This window comes from Fringilla coelebs, assembly GCF_963513975.1.
Source record: "Fringilla coelebs genome assembly, chromosome: 4".
Classification (NCBI taxonomy): domain Eukaryota; kingdom Metazoa; phylum Chordata; class Aves; order Passeriformes; family Fringillidae; genus Fringilla; species Fringilla coelebs.
The window spans coordinates 18,934,405-18,947,064 of record NC_140032.1 but is presented as its reverse complement, the minus strand read 5'-3'; the positions used below and the strand labels follow the sequence as shown (position 1 = coordinate 18,947,064).

The following is a 12,660-nucleotide window of genomic DNA, read 5'->3' as shown; positions in this document are numbered from 1 at the left end:
TAGTAGTGGCAGGCTTCTGCTATTCTATATTCTCTCTCTGCCATGTCCACTTCCCATCTAAAAAACTTTCTTGAAGTGACTGTGTCACTCGTGCTTGCAAATTGAGAGTGCATAATTTCTAGCTGTTCCTGACCGCCCTACTATTCTGTCAAAACAAGAAATAAGTTAATTTGCTGAATTTCTGACTCTAGCTATCAACCAACTGAATGAAATGTTAGACATTCAGCAACTAAGAATAAGATTAAAAGGAGTCAGGTGCACTAGTTGCAAAAATGAAGTTGCTAAAGTTAAACAATTAAACACAGTTCATTTTTTCTTATTTAATAAATTATATAAAAAAGTGAAACTTTTTTTTACACATTATTAAAAAACAGTTTCTTATCTAACTTCAGCAATAATACAAGCAAAAATGAAACCGATTTAGATTTTTGGGTGGACATTCCATATCCCATTTAAGTGGAGTCCAGTGCGCACAGCCTCACAAGTACTGATGAGTTCTCACTCCCAGGGTTGGTTGTCTTTGTGCTGTTCTGGTTCCACAGAAGACCTCACTGTTCATTTGGGGGAAAAAAAACCCAAAACAAATGAAACAAACAAAAATCAAACCCATATTGCTTGGTCAACATTAAAAAAAAACAATAAAATGTGGCAAGTTTCAACACCTGTTCAAACCATAAGTACTTTTGTATCATCATACAGATGTTCAATGACGTCTGTCACAGCAACAGTAACATGGCATTTTATCTTTAGCCTTGTAGAAAAAATGCAACCCGACAGTTTATGCACATACACACACAGAGTACACTTGACAAGAACACTTTTATGTGGTTTACATTTCACTTTTATTTAATCCTCAAAACTGCCCATATTGCAGGGATTTTCTTGATGAAATATGGAACTGAGCAATTAATTCTACAAAATTATGGTAAAAACTTGCTCGTTTTTCTACCTTTATTGCTAAGAAACTTTACAGGTGCACAGTTTGTAAAAATAACCCTTTTAAGACTGAATGTATACACATGCTACAAGATTTTAAAAAATGACATTAGCATAGCACCTCCAGATGGGGCAAATGCAGTGCTGAACACAGACAGAATGTTTACGAAGTTAGAACTGCTCATTTATTTTACAGCTTCTAAAGAGAAGAAATTGTTCAGTCCTAAAAGGGTTAAGTAGAAACCCTAATATACTTCTTTTTCTAACAAAGCTGCCACTCAATCCCACAGTACAGTGCTTGAAAACAAAGTCAAAAGTCTGGCACAGGAAAGTATACACATTTGTTCAGTACTCATAAACACAGCTGCTTTTGAAAGAAAGTAAATAATATGGTTAATAATTGAAGAGCATCTTAGTTTCAAGATGGACATCTCTATGGAGTCACTTAATCCACAAGTGGGTAGCTTACTTCCAATAGATAATTTGATTCACTAGGCATTAATATTTTCTACATGGGGAATTCATCAATTTATGTCTCAAGTTAATGTCTTTTCAGGTAACCATTCTGATTTTTTAAGTCTGTGCAATGAAAACAAGTACAGAATACCATTATTAACATAGCTGTGGGATGCCCTTGGGGCAAATAATTAGGAAAAACATCAGCAGCAGATTATTAAAGACTACGCTAGTGTTGAATTCTGAAACGCAGTTCCGAGCAACAGAAAACAAGAAAAGGCATAGCTAAATTAGAGCACTCACTTTGCTTCTTCTTCCTATAGTTGGAACTATAACAACATTCTGAACACAGACTCAATTTCTATGTATACAGAATTAACAGCAGACTTAACAGCTAGACTTGAACAGTTATAAGAGTTTCATAGTGAAACATTTTATAAGTAGTTTTATCAAAATCTTGAGATATTGTTAATATCATGAAAATTGTTAACAGCTCACAAGGCCAATATATGTAACAATATCACCCCACAGAAATAAAAGTTCAGGAAGATAATATATCTGAACAACTGGACGTATTAATAACAGTAAGGACCTGGAAGACCATTTCTGTACTACAGAATAACTACTGGCAACAAGAGAGCCACAAGCCAAATGAAAAAATGTGGTTTAAAATGGTATTGTAAGCAGAATAGGCTCTTTTTTCACCCACTTGGCTGTAGTGTGTAGAACAGCAGATATTAGGATAAATCTTTACAAGTCAAGGGATATTATATCTATTGGGCAAAATTACCGCACGTAAAGAAACTGAATATAAAAAGTATTGCATTTATATGTAAAAAAAATTAAAATAATGAGTATAAAAGCATGTGTCAAGTTCTGAAAAGCTATTTTAAATAGTCTTTGAAGGTTAAAAGGCTTGTTATGGTTTGCCTGCTGTGTGTCTATCATGGTTTCTTGAATACCCTCTAAATCTGATATATGTATCTTGCTTATTTTAATTCTCAATCTAATTAGTGATGAAAATCTGTGGCTCTTGAACTAAGCTGTACTGTAAGATATTTATGTGCTTCTAACAAAAACACTGTGAAACAATTCCTGCCACAACACAATAACCCAAAATTTTACAGCACATACAAAGGTAAACAGATTTGCAAGTAAATGCCAGTAAACAGTTTAAAACAGAGATAAGGCCACAATGAATCCTGCCCTTGGTCACTGAAATGGAGATGAGGTGAGGCAGCATTCACTAGTGCTAGGAACCAGCATTGCGACTACGTCACGGGAACACGTTCTGCAATACAGAGTAACGAGTATGAAGGCCTGTGGTAGAATACAAGCACATTTCAGGAGGACAGTGGCACTGATTTTACTAGTTGCTAAATACGCTTTATAACCAATTTCTTCCTTTAAACACATTGTTTCCACATGTACAACGGAGCACTAAAGCAAACAGGCAGAATGGAGCGTCAGAGTACACACAGACGGTGCAGAGACGATGCTTTAAAATGGTGGTGGGTGTTGAAACTGGAATCAGTGGTCAGAAATAAAAACCCTACAAAAATGGTCAACAGGTAAGCTTGTAAGCAATGCACTGTAGGAAACCACAGGTTCACATTTACACAGCAGTTGTGACTTTTGCTTCAGGGTACAGAAAAAGGTGAACACACCATGAAATTTTGGCTTTTAAAGAGGAAGATCACACTGTCAGAACTTGTCCTACAAGTCTATGCCTAGCTCTGTTACTACAAATTAACTACTGGGGTATTCAGTCAAATACAAATGAAGCAGGCAGGTCTACAGGGAGGGACAAAACATGGTAAAGTCAAAATGAAAAACAAATGCAACAACCAACAAAGTCAAAGTGCAAATGAGCCTTGAATTTATGCTGGAGAGAAGACTTGAATGTTGCACAAGCTGTTGGCAGGGAAAGGGAAACCCACAGGAAACAAGGATGGGAGGAGTTGACATCTTCATAGTGCTTTTATGATTTTCTATTTGCCCATTTCTAAGTAATAAAATTTACTTCTAATTATTACTGTATGATCACTTCACAATGAAAGCACGTTCTCAATACAAGTGTTACACAAAAGTCTGGCCTAATTTACTGAACAGAATGAAGAAAAACATGCTTGTTGTGATTCTCAAGTGATGAAGGGCATCACCTACCAATCCCATTTGTAGCACATACTTCTCATGGTACTTTAGTTTCATGCCAACAAGACAGAAGACATGCTGCCAAATGAAGTTATTGGGAACATTCCACTTTTGAAATAAAACATTTAACTTACACTTAATACAAATTATGTACAAGATTAGAAAAACCTGAACAGATCCTGAAACATTTTCAGATGTAATATGACTGAGCAAGGAAGAGGGGGAGTAACCCAGTAACAACCCTTCAAAAACACCAACGTATGCCTGTGACATGAACAATCATTAATATGACTGCTTGAGATGCCACTTTTAGGAAAAAAACTCATGTAATGTTAGAACCTCATGAATTATCACTATAAATACATATTTAAAAAGAAAAACAGAAATAACTATTAACAATGACTGAAAACAGAGCACTAAAGTTAACATACATTGCATGTATTGCAGGCAAGGCAGAGGCATTTTTTAAAGCTTTTGCACAGACTTCATATAATCTTAAAAAAAATATGCTGGCCTTTACAAGGTTCTACTTGCTGAAATAAAAACAATTTCAGTTCATAAAAAGTCACAAGACTTCAGTTTAAAAAAAGGAACAGTTCCAGCCACAGACCAAAAATATATATTTTTTTTTAAAACTGGAAGAGTATGGTAATTAGATTATACAAGCATGGTCAGGCTTGGAACCTGAATATACTTCAGAGCAAAAGCTCAGAGAAAAAAAAATATAAACTATTTGGTAACAAAAGTGTACTATATGTTGTGATACAAAAAAGGTATGGTGAAAATGTACCTTTTATACTAAAGCTTATACAAGTTCCTTGGTCCATAAAAACTATGTTGTGTTCATGTTTTCTAGTTTGCTCAACATGTATCCCAGCCACATTTTTGTTTCTTGCCCACTAAAAAAACCACAGCTGAAAAATAGATTTTCAATAAAGTTCTTATGTTTCGGATGTTGGTTTTTTCTTTTTTTTATTGTGGCTTCTGTTTTTAAGATCAGCACTTGCAGGTAACAAGGTTGAAATCATATCACCTAAAATGGAAAAGTGTTTTCCCATGAAACCACAAAAATTGTTCAGTTCTCTTGAACGTAGCACGAAAAGTCAATTAAAGTCCAGACAAACAACAGTAGTTAGGAAACTACAGTTGCCGTAGATGATGTGACGTTGGTGGGGTTTGTGCTGACGCTTGTGTAACTTCCCTCACTGTTTGTGTTTGTTTCACTGGAGGCCATGAGGCTTGAGTTGGCTCTGAGGATTGCTCCAGCAGCACTGCAGTGTGGCCGTGGCCCTGGCTCCGGTGTGTATGTAAAGGTAAGGCTGGTGGAGTAAATTATGCCATCGTTACGGACCAAAGTTACTGGAACCTGGACTGGCTGTCGGACCCACCTCCAACCCTCTCGAAACGCAGAAATGTCTGGAACAACACAAAGCATGCTCTCTGCACATCTGAAAAAACAGGAGAGTCAACTGAGTACAATGTACTTAAGTTAAAAAAATTCAATAAAACAGCTCTGTTGGAAGTGGAAGTACAATATTCAACTAGTGCACACACTGACCACTTGGGGGCTGACCAAAAGTTACAATCATATTGTTAAAGCCCAGTTTCCTTTATCTGGTTAAGCACAGAGAGGCTTGGGACATCAACCGCCTTTCTAGGAAGCCTGCTCTAGTGTCTGACTACCTTGTCCGTAAAGAAATGCTGCCCAATGTCCAGTCTAAATCTTCCCTGGGGCAGCTTTAATCCATTCCCATGTCCTGGCACATGATAGAAGGAAGCAGAGCTCAGTAGCTCCCTCTCTACTTCCCCTCCTCAGGAAGTTGCAAGAGCAATGAAGTCACCTCTCAGCCTCCTTTTCTCTAAACCACACAAGCCCAAAGTCCTCAACTGCAACTCCTTGGACTTTCCAGCCCTTCACCATCTTGCCACCCTTCTCTGGACATGTTCTGGTACCCGAACATCCTTCTTAATGGGGAGCCCAGAACTGCATGCAGTGCTCATGGTGAGGCTGCACCAGTGCTGACTGCAGTGGGACAGACACATCTTTTGACCAGCTGCATGCAGTTTGGCCTCCCTGCTGCCAGGGCACATTGCTAACTCATCCTGAGCCTCTGGCAACCAGCACTCCCAGACCCCTTTCTGCAGTGTATGTACACTTGAGTGTGTACACAAGTATACAGTATACACTCTTAAGCACCCAGTAAAACATAAACACCACAGAAGTAATAGCAAATATTGTACCTGTACATGGTTTCAGCTTCCACATCCCCAAACCAGACACGTAAATTTGGAGTGAAGTTCTGTCCTGTAAGTTCCAACATTGCTACATCCCCACCACCATTCAACTGGAAATGGAGCAAACAGAAAAAGAACAAGAAAACCCCCCCCAAATATGTATTATTAAGAATAAACACTCTCCCCTCAAAAAAAAACCAAACAAAAAAACCCACCAACCAAAAAAACTCACAAACAAAACCTTCACATGAAGATAAGAACTTTAACAGTGCTGTTTTTATCAGCTGAACAAAACCAAAACACAAACACAATCCACACAACTGAACTATAAAGAAGTAACACATCTAAAAGATACTGCCAATTAATTTGATCCTATGAAGGAATTTCCAAGTTTTGATAATGGTCACTTAGAATAGATGTCAACAAGGCTTTGAAAACAGAGAACAAAATCTTTCAGAGAAGGTGTCGGGGGAGCTTTAAGTTTTTCCTCTGACAAATGCTGGGGTTTTTTTTAGTAAGGTTCTCTGATCTATACTTTGCAAGAGTCAAAAACAATTTCAAAATAACCAAACAGAAGTCCTAAGGATATCACTGCATGGTAGTTTCAGAAATAAAATTCTACAATACAATATTAAATTACAGTAATACAATTAGTGTAATTAATTGTATTAATACAATATTAAAATTCTAAAATACAATACTAATATTATTCCTATGATGGATATGCTCATGTATTCTGAAATGTAAGAAATAAAACTTACTACAACAAAGTAATTTTATTATTTATAAAGCTATTAAGACTGTTTTCCTACAGTATTTCACAAGGATACCATGATGGTTAAATGAGTATGACAAAAATAATCTTACAAACCAGTTTATTAAAACAAACTACTAACTTACTTGAAGACTTTCCACAACAGGCACAGGTGTCACTGGAGCATGGACTGGACCCATCCCCTCATAAAATGTGTATTCTGCTTTGTCTGTGCTAATGATTGTCCAAGAAGCTCCATCATTAATCATTTCTTTATTTGGTTCTTTTGGGCATGGAGTGGCCTTAGAGAGAAATGAAAGTTTCAAATCTGATCTGTAGAGATGTTTGTCAAGTCACAGACCTAAAAACCAACTCAGCCAGTAACAATGCCTGTTATTTCAAAAACATGTTTCCTTATGTTTTCCTCTAAAAATGACCTAGGGAAACCCTCTTCACATTTCCAAAAAAACTACTAGAAAACTAGTAGTTGTGAGAACACCATAACTCTCACCTACAACACTGTCACCTCCTCCAACCTTATGTTGGAGTTTCATTTTAGTTCAACTTACAAAGTTTTAATGTTATTCAATAGGCATTAACAAAAAAACTACAGCAACTGGAAGCAGCTAGCTGCTTTAAAACAGATCTCTTATTAAGGCAAAATATCGAAAACAGCTACAGAGTGAAGCAGAATACTTTTCACTAGTTATGATTTTTATCTGCTCAAGATTTTTTTTCTTTTTAGAGTTCCTCATCCTCCACAAAATGATGGAAAATACAAGCTTATATTGCAGCATTTGTGCAAAGACATAGGAGAGAAGCTGAAGTGACAGCCTTACAAATTAGAATAATGGAGTCACAGAATGGCTTGCACAGGAAGGAACCTCAAAGGTCATCTAGTATCTCCCTCTAAATACTACTAAATTAGTATACATAGGTAGATACATAGAAAATACACATTTTTTTTATGGCAACAGAAGCCTCTCTGAACAATTTCACCACCCAGCAACCCATAAGAAAATTGTGTATAGGTTAAACACAGAAAAAAATGGGACAAAAAATTCTAATACCTAGATTCTATTTCCCTCCATTAAGCTTTAAGGATGTATTGGTAGGTAGTTGTAACCCTCACTCTTCAAAGTAGTAGATAAACTTCAATTAGCATGAATTGTCCATATTAGATGTTAAAAACCAAAGCTGCATTTTCATGTGGACTCTTCATTCTGGTATGACCATGTACAAAGCACTGAAAACAGCTGGCAAGGGAAGTGTGTGACATGGATAGTAACTACAGATCCCTCCAAACTCAAGATGCCCAAATGAAACTTCCATCAGTAATATACACAGCTTCTGAATTACTAGCCCAACTTCAAAAGAGGAGCCATTCTACAGGAACTGTTGTATACTATTTTGAAGCATGACACCATTCCTACAGGCTGATTGTAATTCTTGTTGGCATGGAATGATATACTTTGAATCATGACAAATAAAAACCATGGATGGGAAAAAATGAACAACGCTGTAAAAGATCCTTGACTGACTTCTTTCACATTTCCTAAGTCCATGATGTGGAAGGCAAATGATACAGAATTTGTTCTCAAAATCCAGTTAGATCACGAATCATTTCAGTAACACATTACTCTGTCTGTTACAGAAATCTTTAAAAGGTTTCAATTCCTCTTTTAGAGAAGCATTCTTCCTTGTCACTTCCAAATTAGGTTCCAAGGACATTTCTCACCCTTCCTTTCATTTTTTAACTAAATTTTCTCAACAGGTGGTATTGGAAGATTAAAATGCCTTAACATCATGCTTAGTACTCATGTACTGTCTGGCTTCAACTGGAGACAGAAGTTACAACTTAGGATCCTAGGGTTGCCACTGACAGTTGTCTGAAACCACCACCCTGATGTGCAGGGGCAGGTGTGAGTGATGACACAATGCTGGACAGCATCAGAAAACAGGGCTGAGAACAACGATCTGGTATTATTTTGCCAGTGTGAATCTCTTGTTGACCTAATTCCGTAATACTGGGCGCAGTTCTGGTCTCCCTATCTAAAAAAGTCATGGAGAAAAAACAAGAGAAGTGACAGAAAGGGCAACTAAAATCACCAAGGAATGCTGAACTTATGAGAAGAAATGGAGAAGACAGTGCTTTTCCAATTAAAAGAGAAGAAATTAAGATGTTGATAGCTAAGTGAATGCAGAACTCTTGCTCACTAAATTCTGCAAAACTGGAAGTAGGAATCACTGACAGAAATTGTTACATCATTCAAAACAAATACAGCAAACATTTACTACACAGGGAACAGGAAACCTCTTGAACTTTCTGCCACAGATTACTGAAGAAAAAGAACATCTGCACATTCTGAGGTTATCAAACCAATGAACACATCTACAAAATGACACTAAAAGACAAGAGTCAGGAATGCAGCCGTTAACAACACTTGGTACAAGTGTGGATGCTGGCAGAGTACAACCACATTGGACTGTGAAACACAACCAGATCCACCTGCTTCCTTTAAGCACCAACTCCTGCTGCTGTTGGCAGACTAGGCACAGACAGGGATGTGCTCTGATACAGTAAGGCATTATTTTATATCCTCTCTGCATGCTCCAGAACACATGCATGTCGTGAAAGAAAGATCTGGCTGGTGCTTCAGCACCTGAATTTCAAGGTTCATGCTCACCTGCAGACTTTTTACAGCCTCTTTGCTTTAAGCTTCTATGGTCTCTATATAGGGCTATTTCCATATACCCAAGAGAGACTTGTCATCCTAAAGTTTCAGGATTTTGGGGGGGTTGTTGTTTTGGTTATTTTGGTTTTGTTTTTTTTTTCCAAAGAGTGACCACAGTTTGTCTAGATTTTTACTAAAGGATCAGTATACACATGCTGTTTCCTTGGTCTTTGTCTTTTGATCCAAAATAAAAAAACCCAGATAAAACAGGATTTCTCTCCAGACATTGGCAGAAAGAGTTTATCTTTCACTGTGATTTCACCTACCAAAGCATGGTAGCAGTCTGACATGCAAGTTACCAGATTTTATTCAACAAGTATCAAAGCATGGTAGCAGTCTGACATGCAGGTTACCAGATTTTATTCAACAAGTATAAGCAGCAGGTTCCTACTCCACTAGGAGAATTCAGGATAGGGAGTGTCCTTTTATCTAACTCCTACCCATGCAGAAAGTTCAGAGCTCTTAACAGACTGGGCTCCACAAGTGCTGCTGAAACTGAAGAGTGGTAGGACATCCTAACAGTCCCACAGGCAATTCCAAGATGCTGAATTAAGGCAGGTGTCAGAGAGGCAGGAGCTGTTTCTTCATTCCGCACTCCTATACACTACTCTAAGAATGATTAAATAGCAGGCTGATCCTGAGTTATTGTAGTTCACATTTCACAGCTTTCTCTTCTTAATGATAGTTCACTCTCCTTTACAAGAATATATATTGACAGATAAGTATTTCTGCTGTGTGCTGTGGGTAGAAACAATAGATCTAGTCCCTTCTGAACCACAGGTCATGAACATTTATTGAAATAGGAACAAAGCTTCTCACATTAGCTTTCCATTGTCCCTGTTCAGGACAGAATTGAAATGACTCTTTACCAAGCCTCCCTGTCCCTTCCCTTGAATTAAGGGACATCTTCAATGTTAGCTTCAAATTTCCTACCTCTACTTTTCTTACCCAAGAAGGTACAGCTGTTCTAAAGAAGTCCTGAATCTCTGGCAAGCATGGCCATCTTCCTGGAACACAGCATTATCTCTCAACACCTTTTGTTATTTGAGCGGACCCCAAAATATTTAAAGAAAATTGCAATACTTACGCAGTCCTGAACTCAGTCAAAGTTTTCAAAGTCACAAAATATTCTGAGTTGGAAGTGACCCACAAGGGTCATCAAGTCCAACTCAAGTAAAGACTAAGCATGTTCAGGGACTGAACCCACCACCTTGTTGTTTTCAGTACCATGCTCTGACCAGCTGAGCCAATCTCAGTGTCCTTGGTCTGGCAGGAATTACCATGTGAAAGTGCTACAAGCATGCAAACACACAAGAGCCTAAAACCCAATGTTTTTCTCCACCTGCTGGAGAAAAAAGTATTTCTAAGATACTGCTATTCTTTACAGACAAATCAAATTTGTCTTTTCAAGTTACTGTGGGCAACTGCCACAGCTGTTTATGTTTACACTCTTAGCCAAGAGCAACACATGCCAGCTCTGCTGAGTTCATCATGGAACAAGACTATTAACAACTGTATCACTTCCTACTTGCTGCAACCTAGAAGGGGACACACAAATAAGTGGTGCAGCTCCACTGGCTGGAGTTAAACCTGTTAAACCACAGTATCATGACTACATGCACAAGTTTCCAGTGTGTTTCCATTTTCTCCACTGGAGAAATGAGAATTCATTTTCCAGAGAGACATGGAAGAAGATTATGAGGAAAGAAAAACAGATTTGGAAAGGCACAGATAACAATTTATTGCTTTCCATCCTCTTTTTTCAAAACAAAGTATTAGACTCACATTCAAAACATACTGCACAAATGGCATTCATACATAATTTGGGGATACTTGAGAAAACTTTGCAACTACACTTATCTATTGAAATAGTTTTGAACAACTTACTTGAAATTGGATTATTCTCTCCTGGGAAAGGCACAAATACATTCTCTCAGTGTCTTTAAGGTAAAATGCACATTTATGGAGCTGTGATACTGGATCATCTGCATCCAATAATGCCGTCTGTTTATCTACTTTTCGAATTATCTGTGATTGAAAATTATACATATACACTTAGAACAATTTCTATACTTTTACACTTTATTACATATATACAGTCAGTAAAGGAAAAGTAATTTTTATAACATTTCCATGCCTCTCATTTTGATATTGAAACTAGATTAGTAATTCTTAATGCTTTTGAAACATGAACACAACCTTGAAGTGATACTCAGTACTTCAATGTGCAGCAGGCATATATATTTTATCTATTTTTGCTGAAGGAGTGGGGAAAAAATTGAAACTTCAGCAAAATCTACTTTTGTTTCATTTGCTGGTGTAAAAGAGCAGTTATTAATTATATTGTTATCTTCAATTATTATTATTGACTATTTTTAGTAATTAATATGTTTCTACAGAAGCTTTCACCACTGATGGGATCAACAACATTCTGTGGCAAACTGGTAGCTGAAGGAGAAGAATTAAAGTAAGAATTAACTAAAATGTCCTTAAATAGAGTTTTGGAAACAACAATCATAACTTACCTTATCAGTAGCTGGTAATTAAATATTACTTAAAGACAACTACAAAGAACTACTGTTCCTTACATTTGGCAGTGCAGTGAAAAAATATCTGCTGACTTAATTTGGATCTCTTTTGCCAATTAATTTCTAAAATCAAGAGCTATTCCCTTAGACAGTGAAAATCTGTAGCTTGTAATTTTAACTCAACTCCTAGAAAGAAGTTTAATGCTTTATGCAACACTACCAGATGCAACAGCGAAAGTGCCTGAATATTTCTAAGATGACAATCAGAAACCCAATTGTCCTTTGCAATATCTAATTACAACAGAGAGTATTATTAGTAAAATAAATTTAAAGGTTAATTTTTTTCTTCTAAATACTTTGCATTTGCTTATAAAATATCTGCAAGTTATCTTTTAATTGCATCACCTTCCATTACTCCTGTAAGCAGGATGACACATATTCCCCATGGCAAACAAAACAGGAACTTTTAGCCTAATTTGCTTTAATCTGTTTCTACTTACAAATAAGGTTTCTGGAATAATAAATGATGGCATCTCATTTCATCAATAAAAAAGTATTAACATGAAGCCCACAAAAATGCGACATCCTCTTACTGAATTTCCTGTGCTTGAACCATATTTGTAGTGTAATCAGTGTAACTGCTTTTATTGTCAAACAAAATTTTCATTTTGTACCATTTACACTGAGCAGGCTATTATCTTTTAGCTAAGTTTGGTATTGGGAGAAAAATTGACATTACAGTCCCAGTAAAATTAGTGTGGAAAGGGGAACAAAAGCCTGACTGCAGGAAGTCTGTTTTTATATTGGTGCACTCTAAAGATTGCTTCTACCTAAATTGGAATTAGCAGAGCCTTGTACAAAA

The 12,660-nt window shown here is 36.9% G+C and overlaps 1 protein-coding gene across 1 annotated transcript in view; it reads right to left on the bottom strand.

Annotated features, from left to right (window-relative positions):
- Positions 1-311: 311 nt before the first annotated feature.
- Positions 312-12,660, bottom strand: part of RBPJ (recombination signal binding protein for immunoglobulin kappa J region) — a 57,790-nt gene continuing 45,441 nt past the window's right edge. The window contains exons 8-11 of the mRNA XM_084204410.1: positions 11,158-11,298; positions 6,682-6,837; positions 5,788-5,891; positions 312-4,994 (exon numbers count right to left, since the gene is read on the bottom strand). Coding sequence (XP_084060536.1) covers positions 4,679-4,994; positions 5,788-5,891; positions 6,682-6,837; positions 11,158-11,298 — 717 coding nt within the window. The 3' untranslated portion in view covers positions 312-4,678. The remainder of the gene's footprint in view (positions 4,995-5,787; positions 5,892-6,681; positions 6,838-11,157; positions 11,299-12,660) is intronic.